Source organism: Rattus norvegicus, chromosome 10 (genome assembly GCF_036323735.1).
Source record: "Rattus norvegicus strain BN/NHsdMcwi chromosome 10, GRCr8, whole genome shotgun sequence".
NCBI lineage: Eukaryota > Metazoa > Chordata > Mammalia > Rodentia > Muridae > Rattus > Rattus norvegicus.
The window spans coordinates 72,561,217-72,587,135 of record NC_086028.1 but is presented as its reverse complement, the minus strand read 5'-3'; the positions used below and the strand labels follow the sequence as shown (position 1 = coordinate 72,587,135).

Here is a 25,919-nt window from a genome sequence, read left to right as displayed (position 1 = left end):
CTGCATGCAACAGTCTCTAATGAGCTCTTCCATATTCCCAGTCACTTGAGACTTTTTGGAAAAGCAGACTTTAATCCCAGCACTTGGAAGACAGAGGCAAGTGAATCTGTGAGTTCAAGGCTGGTCTGGTCTACAGAGTAAGGTCCAGGACAGGGAGGGCTATAGAGAGAGAGAGAAAAACAAAACAAAGCAAAAAAGTACTATTTAAATATACTATTTAGATCAGAACATCTACATTTTCAAATTTAATAAATTAAAAATGTCATTGTTGTTACTGAATTGACTAAGTAAATAAAAATGAAATAGATACAAATTAATGTATACTTACAAGTGATAACTATTTTTTTAGTTTTTTACATTTTATTTGAGTGCATGTTGGCACACATACATGTCACAGTACATGTGTGGAGGTTGGGGCACACCCTGAGGAGTCTGTGTTTTTCTCCTTCCACCATGTATGTATGTGCTGGGATTAAACTCGGATCACCAGTCTTCCGGCAGGGCCCTTTACCGGATGAGCCATCTTTCCAGCCCCAGACTATTCTTTTAAAAAGATGTTGTCTAGCATCAATTTTTGAAACCTTGTGTTGTTTTTAATTCAGTTTAGTTTTTTTTCTTCTTCTTTTTTTTCAGAGCTGGGGACCGAACCCAGGGCCTTGCGCTCGCTAGGCATGTGCTCTACCACTGAGCTAAATCCCCAACCCCATAGTTTAGTTTTTAAGAATTTGCAGTAAATGGATTTGCTTTCAAGTAAGCCCATCTGCACCACCGGTGTGGATGCTGCTGACTGGAAGTTGAGCTGAGCACTTCGGGACTGTGAGCCCGCAGGAGCCGACACAGGGCATGCGGAGTCTATACTGCGCTCTACTCAGTGTTCTTAGAATAGACACACCAGGTGCCTCTGTTACGCCATTGTCACCTCAAACACAGTGTTGGGTAACACTGTGTAATGCGGTCTGTCTTTGGAAGTCTCTCACCTAGCTCATGTAGGTTACACTTTGAAGAATCATTTCACATTTTGAGGACAAACCGCACTAAGGCCTGGTGTGGAAGGCACACAGGTACCAGAAATGCTAACTGAGGAATAACCGACCCTGAGGAGATGGGGTAGTGTATGTTAGTCAGACCTCTCTAAAGAAAGCACTGATGGAATAAATATATACACTAAAATGGCTTTATTAGTTTTCAGGATTCTGATGGACAGCCAACAATGGCTGTCCCACACCAGAGTGCCACAAATCCAGGAGTTGAGTCTACAGGCCCACTGTGGGGCTGAAGGTCTCAAGGATCCCTGGCCATCTGCCTATGTTGGAATCACAGAGAAGTTGAGGATTATACAAGTGAGGGCCTGCCACAGCAATGGGGTAGATGGACCTGCCAGCGAGAGTGAGGATGAACAGGGCAAAGCTTCCTTCAGCCATGCCCTTTCCAGGCTGCCACCATAGGCGGTGGACCAGGTTTAGTGCAGATCTTCCTGTTTCAAATCTGATCAAGAAAATCCCTCTCAGGAATGCACAGAAGCTTAGGTTTTAGTTTATTCTAGATGCAGTCAAGTTGACAACCAGGATTTGCCATCACAAGTCAGTCTTTTGTCAGCTTGACCCAAGATAGCCATGTGGAGAGAGCACCTCAACTGAAAAACTGCCTCCATCAGACTAGCCTGTAGGCAAGTCCAGGAGGCAACTGCCTGATTGATGATTGATGTTGAGGGCCCAACTCACTGTGGGCAGGAGGGCAGGTGGGCAGGTGGGTAGGTGGACAGACTGGCTGGTGGGTAGGAGGGCAGGTGGGTAGGTGGCCCCGAGTTGTATAAAAATGAAGGTGAGCAAGTCAGTATGTAACATTCCTCCATATTCTGCTTCTGTTCCTGCCTCTGGGTGCCTGCCCCCTCTGTGATGGAGTGTGGCCTAAGAGTTGTAAGATGAAATAAATCTTTTCTTTCCCAAGTTGGTTTTGGTTAGTGATTTATCAAACCAATAGAAAGCAAACTAAGACATATGTATGATTATTAGAGCAAGATGACTCAGTGGGTAAAGATGCTTGTCATATAAGCCTGACAACCCTAGGGCCCACATGGTTGAGAGTAGACTAAGGACAGCTGTCCTCAACCCTCCACATGAATGTGTGGCACATGTGCACCCATATACATCGTGCATGTATACCCCATACACATCCCCACTAACACAAAGACATGTTCCATGTGTGTGTGTGTGAGTGTTACATTCATGTGAGTATGTGTGTGGGTGCACATGCTCATGGAGACCAGAGCAGGACACTGGGCATATGCCCCACAAAACCATGCCTGAAGGTTTCCTGGGTGCTGAGGACTTGATCAGACCCTCTGATTTACAGAGCCATCTTCCCTGCCTCCAAAGACATGCTCTTCCAGTACTTGTACTGTGGTACACAGTTCACATCTTCATAATGATTTCAACTAGAGCTATTAAGGTAGCAAAGGCTAGGCCCGAAAGAAATCAGTCTGTTCCAGGTGGTGCTGGTAGTTGGTGGCAGCAGCACATCTTTAATCCCAGCACTTGGGACGCAGAGGCAGGTGGATCTGTGAGTTCAAGGCAGCCTAGCCTGGTCTACAGATCTAGCTCCAGGGTTGCACAGAGAAACTCTGGCTAGGAAGTCTGGCAATAACAACACAGCTCAGTGAGTGGCACATGGGAACACGGAAGTGTCCTATTGCTGTTACTCTGCCCTAACAAAGCACCACAGCCTCATAGCTTACTGAACAGCCGGCCAGGGTTGCAGCGCCATCTTCTGTGGCTTCTCTTCTTAGCCTATAGCTTCTCCCTGCCTTCCCATGGGCACTATTCAGTGTCTGCACTCACATTTCCTTCCCTTCTCTCTGAGAAGCCCATGATGGCTTCAGATGTGCAGCTAATTCTGCTTCAGTGCTGGGATCACAGCCATGGGCCATCTCATCCCCATTCACATGCGTTCCTTAAGGTAAGGAAAGCAGTGCTGCAGTGAGACTTGACTTAGTGACTGTCGGCAGGCAGCTCTCCTGCAGTGTGGGGCAGGCAGCTCTCCTGCAGTGTGGGGCAGGCAGCTCTCCTGCAGTGGTGGGCAGGCAGCTCTCCTGCAGTGGTGGGCAGGCAGCTCTCCTGCAGTGTGGGGCAGGCAGCTCTGCTGCAGTGTGGGGCAGGCAGTTCTCCTGCAGTGTGGGGCAGGCAGCTCTCCTGCAGTGTGGGGCAGGCAGCTCTCCTGCAGTGTGGGGCAGGCAGCTCTCCTGCAGTGTGGGGCAGGCAGGACTGGAAGCAGCTCACTGTATGAGGAGAGAAGGTTTAAACTCAGTTCTGGAGGTCAAAAGATATGGCACCTGTGTGGGTTCAGTTTCTGACAAGGTCATCATGGCGAGTGGTAGATCACAGTTGCAGGGCTGTGTGGGGTGAGTGGCAGCATCTTCTGGTAGGAAACGGCCGAAGGAGTCACCATCTCTTTCAAGAGCATGCCCCAGTGACCCAAGGAGCTTTTAAAGGATCAGGGACACTGCTGCCCTGGCAACCGCACTTCCTACACAGCAGTCTATGGGGACAAATCACGTTTAAAGCACAGGAATGACTCCATCACACTTTTAATGACCCGGTTTCAGAGAGTCACATTTGGAGGCCTGTGGGTTAGGGTACCAACATTTAAACTCTGGAGACAACTCATCACATATTAATCATATTCACACTTATTTTTTAAATAGGTAAAAAAATACATTAGGAGTCCCAAGTTCTTGTCTTTAAGCCAATACTTACTGTACTAAGGAAAATAAGATCGAAATTCCTCAAGTTGTTTTAGGGTCACTCCCTCGATTTCCCATGAATATAACTTTGAAGAAAGAGTAGTCTGTGTGTATATAAAGTGCAGTGCCATCGTTTATGGAAAGGTCATGTTAAGAATGTCTTTGAGGCCTGGCACACACCTGTAATCCTAGCACTGGAGAGGCAGAGGCAGGGGGCACCTCTTGGAGTCCAGGGCCAGCCTGGTCTCTACAGCAAGCTGCAGGCAAGCTGGGGCTGCATGGTGAGACCCTGTCTCAAAAATTCCACAAACACAAAGAAAATCTGCGGGGTAGAGAGCTGGCTCAGAAGTTCAGCCTCCTGGCTCGTTAGGAGGCCTGAGTTCCCAGCACCTGTGTGGGAAGCTCACAGACACCTGCTATTCCAGCTTCAGGGGCTCCCACACCCTCATCTGGCTTCCTCGGGCACGGACACCCACACACACCCCCACACACACACTGCAGCATACAAACACATAAATAAATACGTTAGAGGTTTTCTTTAAGGTAGCATCTTTGAACACACACACCAGCCCAGCCAATTTCAGAGTTTCTAGAGAATTCATGTCCAGAAGTTCTGAGAAGTCACTAGTTGTTAGTGTGATATAAAAGTTTCAGTTTTACGACATACAGCTGTTGCATCTGGGTTGTATTTTCCCCAATGCGGCCACATGAACCAGCTTGTACATCTGTCTTGGTGCTCTCTATTTTCCCTTGTTTTAGAATCCATTTTTGACCTACAGATAAGTATTTTTAATTTTAGCTCCAGATTATTAAGGTATTAATTGTCAAGGCAGTATTACAAATACCACCAACTACTGATGGATATTTTTCTGCCTACTTAGAAATACCAAATTTATCAACCGTGTCCTATACACACAAAGAAAAAACCGTGAGTATTCAGAAGGCTGGAGGAGGAGTCCAGGCAGCCCTGTCACTTAGAAGTGTGGCCATTTGAAAAATACAATAGCCTTGTAAATACAGAAACAAGAAGGATTCCCAGTTATTTTTTGCCATAGAAGCAGAAGCACATTCCCCACTGCAATGTGTGGTGTGTGGGTACATGTGAGTATCTGCATGGCTGGGTGCACACATTACACATCAGCTCAAGTGACATTCTCAGGACCACCATCTACCTCCTTCAAGGCAGGTCTCTTATTGGCCTGGGGCTCACCAATAGGGCCACACCGGCTGGCCAGTGAGCTCAGCGATTCTCGATTCTCGATTCTTTGCCTCGGTGGGGATGGGGTTACAGGCGCGTGCGGCAGGTAAGTGTTGCTGTGCCCAGCTTTGTACAAAGAGTATGGGGCTCCAACTAGGGTCTTCATGCTTTCAAAGCAAACACTTTGGCAGCACAGAGCTTTCTCCTCAGCCCCCAAGGAGCATTGTGTCTCACCACCATTAGTGTGTGGTGTAGCATTGTGTCTCACCACCATTAGTGTGTGGTGTAGCACTGTGTCTCACCACCATTCGTGTGTGGTGTAGCATCGTGTCTCACCACCATTCATGTGTGGTGTTTGGTTTGGTTTGCTAGAGCCTCATGCATGCCAGGCAACTGCTCTGTCACTGAGCTGTGGCCCCGGCTCCAGCATGATTTGATGCTGGAAAGACATTGTTTATTGTGTGTATAATATGTACTTATGGATTATTTCAGTCTCCTCAAATGCTCTATCTCACCCACGTTAGCTACAAGTGCTATATTCCCAACTCCCAATTATTTTCCTTTTTAAGAGATACTTTTTAAAGTTAAAGTCAATCTATTATACATGGAGTGTAGTAAGGTCTGTTAAGGAATACTGAATTCTAGTTCATGACAAGCACGCTGAGGAATTTAGAGGGAAGAACATTGGCAACAGTAAGTCACTCTGATGTATATGAAAGGTAAGGTACGTATATCGAGTCAGTCAGTCGCCGAAGAGCATAGTATGGCCTGCTTTTTGTCACCACGTTTGTTCGATTTATGTCAGTGGGAAGGTAGCTTGATACCAACTCGTCACTTAAAATTCCTTTAGCTTTGGAAAGTCTTCAGTGGGAGAAACCTGCCGGGCATGGTGGCACACCTTCCGTCCCGGCACTCTAGAGGCAGGGGCAAGAGGACCTCTGTGAGACAGAGGCCAGCCTGCCTGGTCTACATGGTGAGTTCCAGGACAGCCAGGGCTATGTAGAGAGACCCTGTCTCACCTCCCCCTACCAACCCCACCCCCCAAAAAAGAAAAGAAAATCAAACAAAACCCAGGATAAATTGTACTTATTTCCAATGGCTTCAGTTCGTCCTCTGACCTCTGTTCTGAGAATGCCCCTGAGGGTCTGTGTGAATTAAAATTCAGATATTTGAAAGAACAGAACTTTTATGTAAACTATACTGTTAAAATAAATTAGGAAGATGAAGCAGGGCTTTCCCTCCTCAGCGTTATTAAATTTTGGAGAATGCACACACTGTTCAGACTGGTAAGGACTGCAGTCCGTGGCAGTTGCCTGCCTTTGGCCTTCCTGGGCTGGTGGGAAGAAGTGAGAGAGCAGGAAGGAAAGGGAAAGGCAATTCGAAGTACTTCCTGCATTTAGTCGACTTGATAGTAACTGAAAATTACTCAGTTGTTTCAAATTTATGTCTAACCAACTCTCTAAATCCCATCCAAAGTGCATGCAGTGGCAGAGGTTTCAGGCTCACAGAGGAGCTTGGAGACAAATGGCTCCCAGACGTCAGTGGCAAAGCATGGAAGCCTACTGGAGCAACGCTACCAGAGTTCCTTTCAGAAGCACGTCCTTCCCCAGCTCCTCCTGCACAGCTGCACATAAACCAACCCCAGAACTGTCCTCTGACGTCCTCACACTCCGTCCCCACCAACTAATACAGAAGGGAAGGGAACACTGAGGATGCCCAGAGCAGTCCAGGCGGCCAGCAGCTGGGGAAGTGTTCCCAGAGCACTTGTAGAACAGACACGGGCAAAGGCAGCGCTTTCCAGAGAGGGGTGGGGCACAAAGGTGTCACGAAAGTGCAGCATGGCACGTCTTGGGGGAAGCACATGAGGGGAACAGCCCTGAGCGCTTGGGATCTGGCATGAGGAAGATCAGACGGGGACACCCTGGCTAGGGCCGTTTCAGGATACAGGCTGCTCTGTTCAGCCTGCTTTGGGGAGAAAGGCGATAGGATGTCTCTCGAGGCCACCGTCATTCTGTCGTCTTGTACTGATCATGTACTATTGTCAGTTTGGTCTCGGGTGACCTTGTAGCAGCTAATTGGCACTCACAGAAAACCCGGGAGTCTGTAGGTTTTCCTTGAATGTAATCTTGGTTGGTGTGAGCAAAAATAGATGTGAGATTAAACGGATAGGCACACAGGGAGACTTCTGCTGTGAGAACCCCAAGCCAGAGCCTCGGGAGTGAGGCACCAGGCAGGCATTGTTTAGACCGCTAGGAGAGAAGGAAAGAACCTGGGCTGTGTGGGCATCGCCATCTGACTCCAGGTGGCATTCCTAGAGCCTGCTAGACAAAGGGCAGCCTCCTGAGGAAGAAACCCAGCCATTAACTCCATGCAGTCCACTAGGAAAAAGAACACTGCGAGGAAGAGGATCTGCCTCCTTTAGTTTTAGTCTTAAAATCCTTGTGATTAATGGAGATGGGGTAGTCAGGAGTCAGTGTTTCTCGCCATCACCCGCAGACACACTGCCCCGAGCCCGTGGGCTCGAGGCTGCTCAGTGGAGGCTCTAGATGGAACTGAGGGAAACGCCCCACCTTCCAGAATTTCTATCACCTTAGCCTGCTGAACACAGCTGTGGGTGCTGTGCTGCGTGGACGCCCACACTGCCAGTGTCAGGAAGGATGTACTTTTAAACCTCTAATTTCTCTAATAATGCCTTTGGTGATTTGTGTAGGTTTGGCATTGTAATCAGAGTGCTTCCTGGCTTGGTTTATTCAGTTTGCAGCCTTAAAGTGTACATTGTCCTGATTTGCATGATGCGAACAAGTGATGGAGTCAAGAGGTCCACCCTGGGTGTCTGGAAATGAAGCAAATGCACTGTTTCTGTGGTGCATTAATCTATTTATACCAGGACCGACCATCCAGTGCTCAGCCTCCGTCACTCAGCCCCACTCCTGCTGTCACTGCCTGCTCCACTGACTGATACCAGCCTAGACTGGGGGGACACAGTTACAAACCCTTGGAAATGGTTTTAAGTGGGAGGAGGATGGACTTGTTTAAAATATAAAGCTCTCACTGGTGTGGTGCCTTTATCCCATTAAGTACTGAGAAGGCAGAAGCAAGAGGATCCCTGTGTGTTCAAGGCCAGCCTGTTCCACATTGTGAGTTTCACGGCAGTGAAGGTTAAGTAGAGACCCTGTCTCAAAATCAAAATAAACAATGAGATAGAATACGAAGCTGCACAGTACTCGGTGGTCTATAAGAAGTCTGTAGTGTAGTTGGCTACACTAAGTCCAAAGACGTCTTTCTGAACCAATAGAAACACAGCCAAGACTGACAGTACTTATGGGAACGAATATCCATTTATCCATTGAGACAGACTCTCCCTATACAGTCTTGGCTATCCTGGAACTCCTTAAGTAGACCAGGCTAGCCTGAAACTCAGAGAGATCCAGCTGCCTCTGCTGCCAAACGCTGGGATCAAAGATGTGTACCAGTCACACCCAACTTTTAAGAATATTCCTAATAGGGGGTTGGGGAGATGGCTCAGCAGTTACGAGCACTGACTGCTCTTCCAGAGGTCCTGAGTTCAATTCCCAGCAACCACATGGTGGCTCACAACCATCTGTAATGGGATCTAATGCCCTCTTCTGGTGTGTCTGAAGACAGCTACAGTGTACTTATATAAATAAAATACATAAATAATTCTTTACAAAAATAAGAATATTCCTAATACATAAGGTAGAATATCCTTATAGAAATATTGTGGGTTTGGGTCTCGTCACTCAGACTAGTCTTAAATGTATGTGTAGACTCCAGGGATCTAGTGGTCTGCCTCCCATAACTCTGAGTACAGTTATGTGCCAGTATGGCCAGTGTGTTTATACGTCTAAAGCTGCCTTTGACCCTCTTTGAAATAAAAAACAATACTTACTTGGAATAGAATTGCAGAGGTAGCATTTTAGGCTCAGAAGAGTTCGTTTTCCCATCTTGTTTGCTGAGGTCCCCTCTGGAACGAGCCTTCCTAACTCCTGGTCTCCAACAAGTCAGCTCAACAGCATTCCAGGAGCTGGTGGGACTTCCAGATCTTTCCATGTACAGCTCCATGTGTCTGGTCCCCAGAGTCCTTACTGATCCTGAGTTCATTTGTTCACCCTCCCTCTCGTCCTTGCAAATCAAGCACAAGCCTTGTAATATCTGCCCTATCTGTAGGTCTCACGAAATGTACATGCTCAGTCCTAAAAGTCTGCTGACCAAGCTGTTCTCTGCTAACACAGACTCCTTCCCTCCATCCGCTGTGAAGGCGTTAACTGAGGCCTTGTATAGAGTACACATGCATTCTATTGCTGAGTTCACCTCAGCCTTGACTCTAATGTTATCTGGATAGTTCCCATGCCGATCTAGTCTTCGGCCTCAGACACTACAAAACAATATGTGTAGGCATCGAAAAGTGCTTAACTACTGAAGGTCATTAGGATGTGGTGGTATTTTGTAATTTTTTCCAACCACACTGTTTGTGACAGCAATGCTTTTAATTCCAGCATGAGGCAGGCAGAGGCAGGTGGATCTGTATGAGTTCTAGGCCAGCCTGATCTACACAGGGAGATCCAGGTCAGCAAGAGCTACATAATGAGGGGGAGGAAGGGAGGGAGGGAGGGAGGAAGTCTCCAGACATGTTTGGGGACAGGTGCATTTTCTTTCTTTTTCTTTCTTCCTTCCTTCCTTCCTTTCTTTCTCCCCCCTTTCTGTCCTCCTCCTCCTCTTCCTCCTCCTCCTCCTTCTTCTTTTTTTTTTTTTTTTGAGGTATCAGCCTCAGGAACCAGCCCTTATATGGTCTGAGCATGTATTCTACCAGTGAGCAACACTCTTGGTCCTACTTTTGGAAGTAGAATTAAAGAAGCAACATTTACTTCAGAAGGCAATGCTGCTAGCTGGCGTGAAGATGCCAGGACAGTCGTGGCATGTGTGACCCATCATTTTCCGAGAGTTTGCATGTGTTTGAAAAATATTTACTTGAAAGCAAACACCATGTTTGTTTTATTTACAGAGCTCAGTTTCCAATGTCAACAGGGCTGAGCTTCTGGCATTATAACATATAGCTCTGAGAAACTAAGTATATAAAGTTGAAGTGTGTAGTCAATGTAGTCATTAGTGTAAGTATCCTTAGTAAAGTAGAATGTTTTACTTCTTGTGAGGAAACGTAAGTGGATCTCTAGTGACTTTTCAGTGTTGTTCAAGAAGTGCCTATGTGCACACAACGTGTGACTTAGAAACAAATTGACAAAGACTACTTCTACCTATGAATATATACGATCTGTGCTTTGCTGTTTAAAATAAAAGTTAACTGCTATGTAGAAAACACTTCTTTCATTCATAGGGTCTAAACTGCTCGGAGTTAAGTATGGGAACTACTTCAAAGACTGTCTTAGAGCTGTACTTTATATCTCAGGTAAAACTAGGGTTTTTTTTTTTTGTTTTTTGTTGTTGTTGTTGTTGTTGTTGTTGTTGTTTAAGGACCCTAACAAGATTAACTTCATTTTAGAAGATCCAGACAACCCAAAGGCTGGCACTGCCAAAGTCAAGTCACACCAAGTGAAGGTTTCCAGTGCAGCAACCTCTGACCTCATAGATCTGACCTCATATATCTCTGTACTTATTTTTTTTTTTTTTTTTTTGGTTCTTTTTTTCGGAGCTGGGGACCGAACCCAGGGCCTTGCGCTTCCTAGGTAAGCGCTCTACCACTGAGCTAAATCCCCAGCCCCCTCTGTACTTATTAATGTGTGTAGGTGTTTGTCTGTTTGCTTGAGCATGCCTGATGCCTACAGAGGGCAGAAGAGGACACTGGAGTCCCTAGAACTGGGGTTACAGATGGCTGCTAGCTGCTTATGGGTGCTGGGACTCAGAGCCAGGTCCTCTGAAGAACAGCCAGTCCTCTTAAGTGCTGGTCATTCTCTTCAGCCCAGACAACAGCATTCTAGGTCTTGGTCTCTCCACGCCCCCGCACTGTCAACACTGTCTTAGCATCTCAAGGCAAAGTATGAAGGAAAGCAGTTTGTGTTGTCATGTTAGTCACTCTCGGTAAGCCTCTTAAAATGACAAGCACTAATGATAAGTTTGTGTTTGAGGTGTGTCAAGTATTCTCTGATGTGCCTGAGCTTTAAACAGACTTGCGATTCTCATTTCTCAGAAACAGTTTCTTTCAGTTCAGTCAAAACCATTAAGAAATGATTCATACAAGTGTTTCCATGTCCTGATGTGCAGAGCACGCTGACGGAGGTGATGTTTGAGCTCTTACTTTAGTGAGTTAATCCTCCCTCCCTACCTCACTGAAAATATTTTCATTCTGTCTGACAAAAAGTTTAAAAAGTACATTAACTGTAACTAAAAATGTACCACGAGTGACACATTAATAAGATTAGTGGTGTGTGCCTTGTTCTCTCAAGTCGTCATGGTTTTACCTTTGATGAGCATAGACTGATAGTTTAATTACACAAAAGGTATCATTTCTTGTGGAACTCTAGGGAGCTAGATCACTGAAGTTCTTGGATCATTTTAAAATGCAGCTTTAAAAATAAACAAAAGGACGGACTAGATCAGAATAAAAGCAGGAGAGATGTGAAGACAAAGTCACCTCAGTACCAAACCCTGACTCGTCAAGAAAGGGCCGACACTCTAGACAGCAACAAAGGACGGTGATGCTCGTGGCCCTCGCCTTGGACAGGCCCCATTACTTCATTTTACAGCTGTGAAGGAGCAGGAGCTGGGAGGTGACCCTGCCCACACGTGGATACTCTAGCTCAGCTGTAATGCTTGCCTACCACGTGTGGAGGCGTAGGCCGTGCCTCAAAACTACAAGCAGAGCAAAGAGCAGAAACCAACCAGCTGTGATGGTGCAAGTCTGAGATCCCAGCGGCTCAGAGAGCTCTCATCTCAAAATAAAAATGAAGTCAGCAGAATGGCCTGGAGCAGTGGCTCTCAACCTTCCTGATGCCACGACCTTTTAATCCAGTTCCTCCTGTCATGGTGACCCCTAACCGTAAGATTGTTTCGCTGCTACTTCACAACTGTTGATTTGCCCGTTATGAATCATAACAAAATACCTAATATGTGACCCCCCAAGGGGTCGTGACCCACAGGTTGAGAATCACTGGCCAAGGGGTTAAAGGTGCTTGCAACTAAGCTTGACAACTTGGATTCTATCCGTGGAACCTACACGGTGAGTCAACGCCTAAGGATTTCCTCTGCCCTCTGCAGGTAAACCACGGCACCTGAATGCCCACACACATGCACACTCTGATTAAATGAATGAATGAGGGCGTAGTTGTAATTTTTTTTTCATGAAAAGGGGCTGAAGGGTTGTTCAGGTGATAGAGCACTTGCTTATCATGCAAGAGGTCCTGGGGTCAATGCCCAATGTTGCTAAAACAGACAGGCAAGACAGGTCACAAATGATTTCACTATTTACTAAGGATATGACCTGCAATTTGTAAAAGTATGATGAGGACTCAGGGGAGTGCCTGAAAGTATGAGGACTTGAGTTCTGTCCCAGGGCCCACACGGAGACCAGGTATGTTAGCATGTGCTGAAATCTCAGGGCCACAGAGACAAGAGTGCCCCAGGGTGCACTGGCAAGCCAGTCTGGCCAAAGCATCGACCCCACCTCCAAGGAAGAATCAGCCTCAGTGCGGAGTGGGGAGCAGCCATCTTGTACAGACATGTATATGTGCACCCTCTGCATCTGGACACGTGTGAACACACAAACAAAGATAAAGAGGTCCTAAGGGACGAGAAAGGTAATAGCAAGTTATTTTCCCCTTTAGAGGTCTGGGGTGTAAGCAGTGTGATTTCATGTTTCTGGAGCAGGTGTTTGGTCTCACCTGACCAAATCTCATGTGTGTGTGTGTGTGTGTGTGTGTGTGTGTGTGTGTGTGTGCGCGCGCGTGTGCGTGTGTGCGCGTGTGCGTGTGTGCGCGTGTATGTGTGCGCTCGCGCGCGCGCGCGCGCGCGCGTGTGTGTGTGTGTGTGCGTGTTAGCATCTTGAGCAGCACAATAGTGCCTGGCACAAGGCATGCATGCTTCAGCAAAGCCCCTGCAAGGGTAAACACAATTAGCTGGGGTTGTCCTGACTTCCCTAAATAGCAAACAGAAACACTTACCTGCACTTACCCTAAGTGCCTGCCCTCCCTCCTTCCCTCGCACCCCTTTTCTTCCCACCAAACTTGATCCTGACCAAGGCTGGTATTTCCATGTGTCCACTGGACTTCACCCCTGAAGAACCACTTCTGTTTCTTTAGATTTATCTGTCACATGCTTTTCATATAAATACATTTCTAGAACCTGTGGTCTTCTAGACAGTCTTCTGAATTTTCAAAATTCATCTACACAGTTGCAGGTATAAGCATCAGGGGTTCTGGAGATGGCTCAGCAGTGTAAGAACATCTGAGTTTGATTCCCAGTACCACATGGTGGCTCACAACCATCCAACTCCAGTTCCAGGGGATCAGTGCCCTCTTCTGGGCCTCTGCAGACACCAGGCGCACATGGTCCACAGAGAGGTGTGCTGAAAAAGCACCCCGGTATTACATGGGAAACTCCACTCTGCATCGGCTGCATGTCCTTCTTGCTGTGGTGCACATGCGGCCTGTGTGTGTGGTGCTTTCACTCACTCCAAAGGCATATGCGGAGACCAGAGTTGCTGGGCCGCATCACATACACAGCTGGAGTTCAGGGCGCTGCCAAAGCAGCTGTTCTGTTCTGTATTCCCCACCTCGCATATGTAGGCCCAGTGTCTGATGTCACTCTACTGCTTGCTGTCGTGTCTTTCCATTTTTAGTGGGAGAGGGAAAATAGGGATTGAACTCAGGACCTGTGCACACTAGCCAAGCATTGTACTGTGCAGCAGCCCCGTGTGATGAATGTTGGTGTTTTTATACATGGAGATCAACGCCCCCTATCATTTTTGAGACCCCCCACTGAGCCCTCCCACCCCCTACTCCCCCCCTGGTGGCTGTTAGATTCGCTATCCTTTTCTTTAGTTCCTTTGCCCTTCAGCAGGGATGCTACAGTCACCCAAGCCCTCCTCCAAATGCTCAACTCCCCTGACTCCTCTTAGAGCTCCTCTAGCTATTCAGTCTCTATGTGTGGGTGGGTGAGGTGGGGTGGGGTTTCAGACTGGGTCTCACTGTATAACCCTGGATGGTCTGGAACTCACTTCGTAGGCTAGGCTGGTCCAAATCATGGATGGCCTGCCTGCCTCTCTGCCTCTGGGTACTGGGATTAAAGGTGTGTGCTACCATGCCTGGCTTTCTAGTCTCTGTGGGTTCCTGTCTTCTAGCAAGCTTTAAAATACTGGGTTTCTGTTATAGTGGCTGTCAAAAAAATTATGACAAAATTTAGTGGCATAATAAAGTCATTTATTATACTCTAGTTTCTTTTGGTCAGGATTTCAGACCGGTACAGCAAGTCCCCATTTCTGTTCCATGGATTGGAAGCCTCAGGCTGAAGACTGGTGCTGTCTGAAGCCCTGTGACTTACACGTCAGGCAGCTGATGGTGGCTGTTAGCTGGGGCCAGAGGTCTCAGCTCATACCCGTGTGACCCTGTACATGCAGTCTCCCCAGGCTGGCTGGTTTGGACTTCCTCACAGTATGGCTGCTGGGTTCCAAGAACAAGCAGTCTAGAAAGGGAAAGAGGAAGAAAGCAAAAAGCTAGGGTAGCCAGAGCCTACTTTGCCCTTAAAAAAGCAAGTTCCCACGTCTTAACCACATGTAAAGAAAGAGTAACTGACTTTATGTGAGACGACACGGTTCTAAAATAGCATGGGACCTGGGGCTGGAACTCCATGGGAAAGCACCTGGCTATCGTGCCTGAGGCCCTAAGTTAGAGGAAAACAAAACACAGGACCAGAAACACTGCTGTGGGTTGCTACAGATAGACAGTCTGCCACAGCCTTCTGGTCACAGTCCACAGCATCTACACATGCTACATCCCTTCTCCTCCTCTCCCTTTGTGCCCCCTGAAGACTCATCCCATGAGGGCATCAGGCTCAGGCTTCAGTCAAGATCTCTCCATGTGCTAGTGAGAGCCCATGATCAGGTTCCTTGTCTACAGTTGCACTTAACCTGAAAACCTAGGCACTAGCGAGGTAGATACTCTCGGCCTCACATCCCACAGCATATAAAACAATGAATATGCTGCAGTACAGAGCATTTTCTCCTAATTCCCCCTACTCACTGCTTTCCTACACTTTTCAAGAACTACTGTACGCTAGTGATTCTCAGATTCTTGATCTGAACTCTATCTCAGTTTTCAAATCCGAGCGTCTGTCTGAAATGTCCAGTTATTTTATCCCCTTATAAAATATCTCATTATCATTTCTAGCTTAACCTGCTTAACTGAACTCTTGTTTTCTGCATTAGCCCAGTCCTCAAATCTCTTGTCCTACTCCTGTCAGTCCATAGCTGCTCAGATGAACCCAGGACTTCCTCTCAGTCCTTCACCTCGGCCCAACTTCCAGCACGCTCTGCACATCTTTCTCCAAAGAACACCCTCTTCTTCCTCCTCATGCCCTCCTCTCTGTCCCTGTCCCCTCTACTGACCTCCCCATTCCTCCCATAGATTGTCAGTGTTCTTCACTGCCTACCTTTCATCCTCGCTACATTCTAATTTCCTTTGGCACAGCAAATCAAGGGAATGCTTTAACTCCTATCTCACCGTGGCACCTCCTTGCTCAAAACTTTGTGACTTCTCACAAGTTCTCATAAAGGCCTGTGCACAAGTGAGTCCGAAGTATTTCACCCTGCCTTTCCACGACCTTGTAACATGATCTTTTCATATTTAAGGGTATGTGTGGCAATGACTGGCCACCCAACCAAGGTGGGTATCACTGTAGGGGTCACTGTATTGTTTCCTTCACAGTGCTTATCTGACTCTCAGGTCGCATTCTGTTCCTTTACTTGCTCAGCCACCTGTCTACCCAGCTAGACAGTAAATCTGGTCAGGGACCAGCCCTGAGATATTCTCTGATATCAATCCAATATCTATCTAACACTAGCCGGGGGTGCTCGGGCACTCACCGTGGGACGACACGTATGGCATATATTGTGGTGCATTAAAGCATCACTTCTGAGTCCTTACTGAGGATAGCCTTGTGCTTCTCTTCCAGTAACTGCCCTTCCTTTCTGGCTGCCGCTTTAGCCAGAGCCACATCAGATGAAGTCCTCCAGAGTGACCTTTCTGCTCACTGTATCCCAAAGGAGACGGACGGCACAGAAGGGACTGTGGGTGAGCACTTTTCTCCATTATGTGTTTAAACATCTAACATTTTCTCGTGGACAGCTGGCTACAGGGATAGCTATAGCATATTAAACCCAACTACATGCACCACTATGACTACACAGTGGTACTAAGGAACTTTTTCTTAAAAATCAATAAAAAGAGGCCAGAAGAAAAAAAAAATCCAACCACACATGCTCACATGCGCACATGCAGAAACACACACACACACACACACACACACATATACACACAATGTTTGAAAATGATTAAATTTTCATAAAGTTAAATATATTTATATATTTATGGTAAACTAGTACATGGAAAGTACTAGAAACAGGAAATTGACATTGCTGTCTAGTAAGGAGCAAGCATACACAATGGAGTTGAGCTCAGTCGTGTGTACCTGCAGGGAAGGTCACTGGAGCCTAGGTATTCTAGACAGGCTTAGGCAAGGACCTTGTCTCAACTGAAAAAACCCAGTTTGATGCACAAAAAAGGAAGAAGGCGGAAAGCCGGGTTTAAGAAGAAGCTGTGTGAAACGTTTTGTTTCTGCACGACTGAACCACCCTGAGTACACCCATCTCTTCTAAGTTGCCATCCTGGGGAATACAAGTAAAAGCAAACGACAGTTGAAATGTTACAACAAAACTCATCAATCTTGTTAAGTTTTCTATGTGCTAAAACAGTGCTGACGGATAGTGACGTGATGTAGACACAGACATTGTGTATCTTTGCTGATGAGCGTTGGCACTCAGCAGCCATACTCAGCCCTGGCACCAAAGAGCTGAGCCAAGGTCTTGGACAGGACGCTCCTCACACACTGCCGTGAATGTTGTTTTGAGACTGCCCAGGCTGGCCTGAAATCTCTCCTTCTACCTCTGCAGCCCAAGATGCTGGCCTCTAGTTTATATACTGGGTTTACCATATTTGAAAATGATTAAGCTATTTTTATAAACTCAGAGCATGAGTAACCCACCATACACTTCTGTGTTTGGTGCAGGGAATGGAACCTGGGGTACCTTAAATGTTAAGTATGTGTCCTACCAACAGAGTACCACCCCAGCTTACTGCTGCACAATCTAGATGGTGTTGTTTTATTGATATTTATTAGCTTTGAGACAGGGTCTCAACTTTGTGGCCTCAGGCTGGCCTTCAACTCACTATCCTGCTGCAGTCTCCTGAGTGCTGGGATCACGGCATGTGTCACCATGCTTAGCCCATCTGTTCTATTCTAAGCATTTGCCTGTCAACATGGTACATAAGGAACAGAGCATTAGTTATAAATAGAAAGCCAGCCCCGAGACTGTGGCATTCCCGCTCTTCCTGTCTCTGGACTGTGACAGAAAATTGTCAAGGAGGGAGTTACTGCTTGTTCTTACTGAGAATAACGGATTCACCTAGAACCATGTTGTCCCAGAGCCAAGCTCAATAGAATCCTTCTACAAAGCACTTTCTTTCCCCTGAAGCTGAGGCACAAAGTGAAACCCGTGTAATGAAAAGAGTTTCAGTTCTGCTTCACTGCAGCGCGGTGACTGGCTGACTCAGCTGCAGCTCGACACTGTGACATTACCCACTGACGAGCAGGTTACAGCTGTGAGGGGGTGGACTGCTGCTTGGATGGTTCTCACTTTCTCACGCCCCTTATTTTGTTTTATTTTTCCATCTCAAGTGGCTACTATTTACATCCTAATGTTCTACAGCACTCCTGCTGGAGACTGTCTCGGGCTGTGTGCGCTCTACATGCTGGCTCTGAAGACTTAGCTCAACTCTACACGATGACAAGAGTCAGATAAAGTTGATTTTTTAAAAATAGATGTCATTGATCATGATGTTTGAAATTTTTTCTAGGAGATCACTCGGAAACATCTTCATGCTGTTGAGATCTAACTCTATGCTAATCCCTTATCCATTTCACACAAATCTGTAGGTCTGACCTGCACAAGGCAGAGTCTCTACAGGGACACTGTTGGCCCACACAGTGCAGAGGGGAGAAGCACACCACATATGGATTATAGCAGGCAATGAGGTCCCACTGAAACGACTCTTAAAACCTCCTCTTAGCAGGAACTGGCTGCACCCTTTAATCCCAGCATTCAGGAGGCAGAGGCTGTCATGTTGATGCTGGGGACTGAACTTGAGTCTTCTGCAAGAGCAACCAGTGCTCTTAACCACTGAGCCATTTCTCTGGCCCTCGGCATTTAAGTTTTATTAGCTCCCTTAGTGGACAGTGTGGGTGTATAGAATGACAGCAAACCACAGGATGACAGAACAGTTTCATGATCGGCTGGGAATGTGGGAACGTGTCGTGTATTTCACCCATTCTCTCTGGAGTTTCTGGATGTATTTGTTTTGTAGCCCTCTTTTTGTGATTGTGTCAACCAAGGACACAGTCATGTCAAGTCTGCATGGGGGTGGTGATCTCCTGCTGCGGTCTCTATGAGCACTAGAACTTAAAAAAGAGCAAACATTTGGAATTGCTTAAAGAAAAAAAAATAAATAAAAGGCTGTTTACAGGCTGTTTACAGGTTTGTTCATGTAACTCCTCAGGGAGTATTTGCTCTTTGTACTTCATTTCTCTTTAAACACACCCTTGCTTTTTCAGTTATATTAAGTTGAGAAGGGGCAGCTGGGCGTGGTAGTGCATGCCCACAGACCACAGCACTGGAGAGACTGAGAGCAGCCTGTGCTAGTGAGACACTGTCTCCAAACAAGCAAATACATAAAGATGTTCAAGACATAAGACTGCTGTGTATTAATATAAAGAGACCAGAAATAAAGCCTTTGAGACCTCATGAACACAATGATTCTAAGAGTTCCAAGTTGGATGTCGAGACTCACACCTCTAACCCCAGTGCTCAGTCGGCTGAGGGAGAATGAATTTGAGACCAGGTCACCCTGGGAACAGAGTGAGACCCTGCCTCAGAAAAGGGCGGGCAGTCCGTGGTGGATGTGATAATTTGTACCTGGGGAAGCTCTAACTCTAGCACTTAGGAGGCTATGGCCCGAGGGTCTTGAGTTCGAGGCCAGCCTGGGCTCTACAGAAAAATTCTGTCTCAAAAAGATAAGAGCACCTGCACAGTGTTTGTCTGCATGTTCAGGGCTCTGAGTTCTAGCCTCAGTACTACAAAACAGAAGGAAAATTAATGCAAGAATTATGCATAAGAACAGAAATAGAGTCACAGATTCAAGGCTAAAGCACGACTGGAAATAAAGAAATAGGAGTCCAGGCTCCATGCTGCCGAGGAACACACAGTCTCTCTTCCTTAGGGTTTCTGTTCTAGGCTACAGGAAGCATCTGCAGCCATTGCCCGTCTGCCACATACTTCCTCAGGCTGTCAGGCTGTGTCTGATTTGGTAAAACAGCGTTAAGGAGTATTTAAAAAAAAAACCTGAGATATAGGAGGAACATCTAAAGTAATGAAAACCCAATCTTTTAGTTATTTAAGTAGCTACAAACTGAGCGGAAGAGAGCTTGGCTAGACAGTTAATGCTAGATCTAGTCTCTTCAGTACACACTGGTCATGTGCCGAGGGACAAAAGTCTGCTTCAGATGTTAACTGGGTCAACTGTATCTCGAAGGGGATGTAAGCCAGGTGATGTGCTGGTGTGTGTCTATAATCCCAGCATGAGGGAAGGTTTGTCGAAAATTCAAGGCAGAGGCCAGCTTGAGCTAATATAGCAAGAGTCTGACTTAACAATAAACAAGCAAGCAAGCAAACAAACAAACAAAAAGTAAGGCTGGTTATGGTGGCACAAGCCTTTAATCCCAGAACATGGGAAGCAGAGACAGGTGAATCTCTGAGTTCCAGGTAAGCCTGGTCTACACAGCGAGTTCCAGGACAGCCAGGGCTACATGGAGAAACCTTGCTTCTAAAAACAAAACAAAACAAAACACGAGCAGAAATATGTTCCAGGATGGCCAGAGCTACATCATTGTGAGACCTTGTCTTTAATAATACTAATAAAGACTTGTCTTTAATAATAAGAAATTTTTAAAAAATCAAAGAAGTACACACAGAATTAAAGTTGCCTTCTCCAAATAAACCTATCAGTTCCCCTGTTGGCTAAACTACTGCCTAAAGTTGAATTGATAAATAATCAAAGAAAATGTATAACTCAGTTCCAAATGATGGAACTGGAATTCGTTACAAACTGTCAATCTGTTACAGCCGACAGAAGCCATAAAAGAAATGAGGAAGAGAGAGCCAAGAGTCTGCCAGCTGTTTTCGTACACCTTTCCTGTTCTGAGTGGCTGGGTAATACACCCAGTACTCAGGTTTCAGTCAGTCTTCTGAGCCTAGAAGGCTTAGCTCTCCACCTGACAACCCTACCAGTCATCCACAGAGAATGCTGCTCTGGGCTGGAGGGCAGAAGGTTGTGAACAGGCCTGGCCTGACCAGAGATTTTCTCCTGCCACACAGAGGGTGATTTTGGTGGAAGCTGATGATTCTCTACTAGGTAGGGTGGTGTCTTTCCTTGAGTTAAGAAGGATGTGACTGGGGTGAACTACTTCTGTCCAACTAGGTAGGGGTGTGGGGAGCAGTGTTACATGACTCTTTATTGGGGTCTCTGCTTCCTTCACAGAAATTGAGACAGTGAAATTAGCCCGTTCTGTCTTCAGCAAACTACACGAGATTTGCTGCAATTGGGTGAAGGACTTCCCTCTACGCAGGAGGCCACAGATTTATTATGAGACGTCAATCCATGCCATCAAGAACATGCGAAGGAAAATGGAGGACAAACATGTCTGCATCCCTGACTTTAACATGCTCTTCAACCTAGAGGTAAAGGGCAGTCAGTCTCAGTTGGTGAGATATGGTCCTGCCAGGAAGGACCAGTGTCCTACCTGTCACCCATAGGACAGAGGGAGGCTGGCTACATTAGAAAACAGAACTTGTTTTGTTATTTTGAGAAAGTTCAAATCATTCCAATTTGGGGACATTATGTTATTTTTAATAGGTTCACATGGTTCAAAACTGGAAGAGTAAAAAAAATCTCTTGTGGATAACCAGTTCCCATCCAAGAAAAGAAGGGAAGTTGCCAGTTTTTCTCGAAGCTTCTAAAACTATTTTATTAGCAACCAAAGAAAATCATTATATCAAAATAACATTTTAAAAGGAGAATTTTTCTGTAGTAAAGTCAAGTGACTTATTAAATCCTCAGAATACCATGTTGCTGAAGCAACAAAAAACACAACATAAAAGGATAAATTTAAGGCTGAGATGATTTGATTTCATGTGATTTTCTTTTTAAAATCTGGGTCTCAGATAGAAGGTAGTTGGAATTACACTCCACACATCTGTGATTGACAGGCTGGATCCATATGAGCCTGTCAGCTTAATAACCATTCTCTTGCTGTCTTCTCCTTCCTATTAGATGCATTATGCTAATGCAAACAAAGGAGGGTTTGTTTCCCCTGCCTGTCACTCACCTTTTCTTTCCTCTGTTAAGTCCATAACTTCAAAATGGGAGTGTAGTAATTTATACACAGCGTAATATTTCCTTCACTTAGCAGCAGCTACCTTTAAACTTCAGCCGACTGTCAAGAGCAGTTGGGGTGCAGAGAGGCCACACCTAGTATCTTTGTTTCCAGCGCTGTGTCCCTGCAGATGTACCCCAAAGGTTACCCTAAACAGTGCCCACGAAACTACAGCTACTTCACGACTGCACTCAGATTTGAAGGCCTTCGTTCTGCATGTTAACCTGGATGACTTGCGCTCTGTCTCCAGGTTTGATGTAGCCTGAGGTCTAGCTCAGAAAAGCTGCCCGGAAGCACCAAGGCAGGTTTCGAAGGTTGCTTATCAGTGGTTATTTAGAGCTTTGCAAATTCTGGTACTTTACCTGATCACTTCATTTAAAATTCATCACAACAGAAATACAGCAGTCTTAAATATGTGTTTGACAAAAGTGTTTTAGCATTATTAATAAAAAATAAATCAGAAATGATCTAAAAATTAAGGGAAATGTGTCTCAATCTATTCAAGTTGTGTCCAAACAATACTTAGTGACACGCAGAAATACTACTGACATATAGCAGGACCATAAGATTTTATGTGTACTATGATCCTTACTTAAAAAATATGGGCTGGGAGGTAGTGGTACATGCCTTTAATCTCGGACTTGGGAGGCAGAAGAAGGTGAATTTCTGAGTTTGAGACTAGCCTGGTCTATAAAGAAAGTTCCAGGACAGACCTACATAGGGAAACCCTGTCTTGAAAAAAGCCAAACCAACCAATCAAACCCAACAAAACAAAACAAAACAAAACAAAACATAGGGCCAGGCGTACATCTGCAACCCAGGATTATAGAGGCTGAGGCAGGAGACCTGCTACAAGGTAAGGGCCTGTGTCAGAAGCCAAAGCATGCATGCAGGCATGTACACGCACACATGCAGGTGTATGCTTGTCTCACATGCCCAAAATCCCACTAAACACCCCAAACCAAACCAACCCAAGCCACAGATTAATAGCTATGAGGATGTCATCTATGATAGTGGGGTTATCATGCTATTTGTTTCCCTATTTATGTTTATTATTTAAATGAATTAAAATTATATATCATTATAAAAAATTTCCTTTAAAATCCGCAGTTTTAAAAGAAAATCTGCATAGTGCTAGGAGTGAAACCTAGAGATAGTGTGCGTTACCTGAGCCTCCCACCACTAATGTGGCAAAGACTCCACCTGGCTGCTGTTTTTTTCCGCTGTTGTACTGAGTTGTTGAAATTGAGTATTACTTTAGTCCTCATTCTGTCTAGTCAATCTTCAGTAGCACTATAAACTGCTTTGCCTAAAATGTAGGACATAGTAGTGTTAGTGTCTAAAAGTAGATATTGGTTTCATCATTTTTGAGTGTTACCATTATTCTCTGGACAGTTACATGTGGTGCTTTTGTTTAAGAGGCATTTTCCAAAGCACAGATATGCCTGTGTCATCTCTGTCTGACACAAGTGCGAAGGTGGGACAGATGAGGCAGTCCCTCAGCCTCAGCTACCCAGCAAAACTCAGCTCAACCTGGGTTACCTGACACTGTGTTAAGGGAAAAAAAAGACCAAAACCCTAAAGCAAGCAAGTAAACAAAACGTTCCCTTAAAAGATTTGTTCCGAAGTGCATGACAGAACCCAGAAAGCGAGTGTAAAGACTCAAGATGCAGGCCTTAGCCACTGCCGCCCACAGGGAACTTAGTAGCCAGTGAAAGCTGAGCGACTCACACATTGCAGACATCTCAGATCCAAACACCTGAGCTGAAAATGAAGCGAGCAGCCAGCGATTTGGCAGATGAAGAGTGAACTCCAGACACAGCAGAAGGGAGGAGTGTGATGCTGGCAGCGGGCCTTTGAGAACCAGGACACTGAAGCCTAGACTGAGACTGAAGCAAAGGTGCCAGGCACGCCATGACAGCGGGCAGCTGATGTGGCCCAAGACTGGTTAACAAGTTTACAGGCTACTCATGGTGGGACTCAATGTGACCAGGAATGATGTGTGAAAGAGGCATTATCATTCAGAACTCTGTATTTTTTATCTCCAGTATTTTAGAAATTTTCTATTACTCTGAGGTATTTTGAAAAAGTACTCAATGCAGAACAGCTTTTGCTCACTTCTTCCTCATGCCCTCGTTCCTCTTCTTCCTCGTGCCCTCTTTTCTCTTCTTCCTCATGCCCTCTTTCCTCTTCTTCCTCATGCCCTCTTTCCTCTTCTTCCTCATGCCCTCTTTTCTCTTCTTCCTCATGCCCTCTTTCCTCTTCTTCCTCATGCCCTCTTTCCTCTTCTTCCTCATGCCCTCTTTCCTCTTCTTCCTCATGCCCTCTTTCCTCTTCTTCCTCATGCCCTCTTTCCTCTTCTTCCTCATGCCCTCTTTCCTCTTCTTCCTCGCAACTATGATTTTGAGGCAAATGCATGTGGGTGGTTTCCATGGTACAAGATAACAAGTTTCACAGAGAGGGTGCTCCAGCCTGCACTAATTGGGCATGATATGTTCCAGGGCTGTGTGTGTAAACACAGATGCCCGAGCATTGCAGGTATCCAGCAGATGATCAGGCCCGGGAGCAAAGGGAAACACTGAGTCTCTAGCAGCAGAGGATGGGTGTCTCCAGGGCATCAAATCACTTGCATGGTACCGTGCCCCACTCCTTAACTGTTTTGTCTGTCTCTGTTGACAGGACCAGGAGGAACAAGCATACTTTGCAGTGTTTGATGGCCATGGGGGAGTGGATGCTGCTATATATGCCTCGGTTCACCTACACGTTAACTTAGTGCGCCAGGAGATGTTTCCCCATGACCCTGCTGAGGCTCTCTGCCGGGCCTTCCGTGTCACAGATGAGCGGTTTGTGCAGAAGGCAGCCAGGGAGGTATGGCATGTCCTTGTGAACTCTGGCTTCAACTGCAATAGCTGAGTTCAACCAGTCTCTGTGGTTAAAGGGCAACTTAGACCTTTTCTCTTTGTAGGTACACATTATCTAAACTATACAAACACACAGACTAACACTCACCTGAGCCACCATGTTGGATTCTGTTTAATTCTAAAACCAGTTCCCTCTTGAGGACTAGCTTTGTGGGGCACAGTGCTATACTGTAGAGGAAAGTCAGGTTGCAGTTTTCTGACTGCTCTCTATAACTGCTGCTGGATTTGGTGGGTGAGTTTTGCTCCTTCCCCCTGCTGCCTATCAACAGCTTGGACCTACCTCTCTAAGCAGACAAGATCTGGATGCGGTGAACTGAAAACAATAGTTTAAAAAAGGAAATAGAAACTGGGATTAATTCCATACATTTGATTCTGCACGAGTAGGCAGTTGTTTAAAGAGGGAGGATCCTTAGATGATCCTTGAACTGATTTTCTCTTACTAGGAAGAAAAGACAGAACTCATGTCCTCCTATATTACTAAGGCTGGTCAGACCTAAGCATTTTACTCCATATTAAATTCTGAAAATATGTATCTCTCTGTATTTATCATTCTGGGCAATGCAACCTAATTACCTATGGAGCTGTTAGATTTTAGGTGAGGGCAGGCAATAGAAAATGAGTACTTTTTACTTTTCAAAAGTAATTACAAATTAAGATATACACTGTAAGGTAACACTTCTGCTCCATGACTCAAATATGAACCTTTAAAATGGGAAGATCAGAGTATTATTTGATCCATTTCCCTGACCTCAGTTATGCTGTGAAGCAATCGTGAGGCTTGAAAGAATAATGAACTATTTGGTAAAAAGCAAGAGAAGTATCTGCCTTTCAGCTTGAGGACAATGTGAGCCTGGGGGTGTGGAGAGGGTGGCACTCTATAGTCACCAATGTGAGACAATGATCATGCCATGTTTTAAACCCAACATCATCGTGTTTTCTGACCGTGCTTCCTTCACTTGCTGTCACTGGTGCTGTGACTCTGTCCTGCCAATGCTTCTGCATAACTCAAGGTCCTCCCAACAGTCGCTTTTCTCCTCCTCGTGCTCCCATGTGCTGTGTACTGCTGGGGAAAGCAGCTACTCCTGTTGTGAAGCAGCCCTGCCTCCTGTTCTCTCCGGGGCATATGCACTGAAGTGTCTTTATATCGTGTTCCAGAGGGCTGAGATTTTGAACATTCTGTGTGGGAAGACATTTTATTGGTGGGTGAAGATTTATAACAAACTTTTCCTATATAGGGAAAAAGAGAAGTTGTTTTTCTCATTGGATAGAAGAAGCCCTTTGCCACCCCTGACGCACTTGTTCTAATTTGGGCCAGGTCCTTAGGAACAGC

General features: G+C 45.8%; 2 protein-coding genes across 10 annotated transcripts in view; one reads left to right on the top strand and one right to left on the bottom strand.

Moving 5' to 3' along the window:
* Ppm1e (protein phosphatase, Mg2+/Mn2+ dependent, 1E) overlaps nt 1-25,919 on the top strand; it is a 135,797-nt gene that overhangs the window by 97,567 nt on the left and 12,311 nt on the right. For 3 of the 5 annotated variants that reach the window (XM_039086380.2, NM_198773.1, XM_039086381.2), the window contains exons 2-4: nt 16,077-16,195; nt 20,774-20,973; nt 24,348-24,536. In XM_039086380.2, coding sequence (XP_038942308.1) covers nt 16,077-16,195; nt 20,774-20,973; nt 24,348-24,536 — 508 coding nt within the window. Of the gene's footprint in view, nt 1-16,076; nt 16,196-20,532; nt 20,648-20,773; nt 20,974-24,347; nt 24,537-25,919 lie in introns of those variants that run through there. The other 2 variants (XM_063269400.1, XM_039086379.2) reach the window with 2 other exon arrangements.
* The window catches only part of Trim37 (tripartite motif-containing 37), a 132,160-nt gene continuing 120,545 nt past the window's right edge, over nt 14,305-25,919 (bottom strand). For 2 of the 5 annotated variants that reach the window (NM_001108288.2, XM_006247104.5), the window contains one exon: nt 14,305-14,588. In NM_001108288.2, coding sequence (NP_001101758.1) covers nt 14,444-14,588 — 145 coding nt within the window. In that variant the 3' untranslated portion in view covers nt 14,305-14,443. Of the gene's footprint in view, nt 14,589-23,827; nt 25,766-25,919 lie in introns of those variants that run through there. The other 3 variants (XR_010055210.1, XM_039086375.2, XR_594795.4) reach the window with 2 other exon arrangements.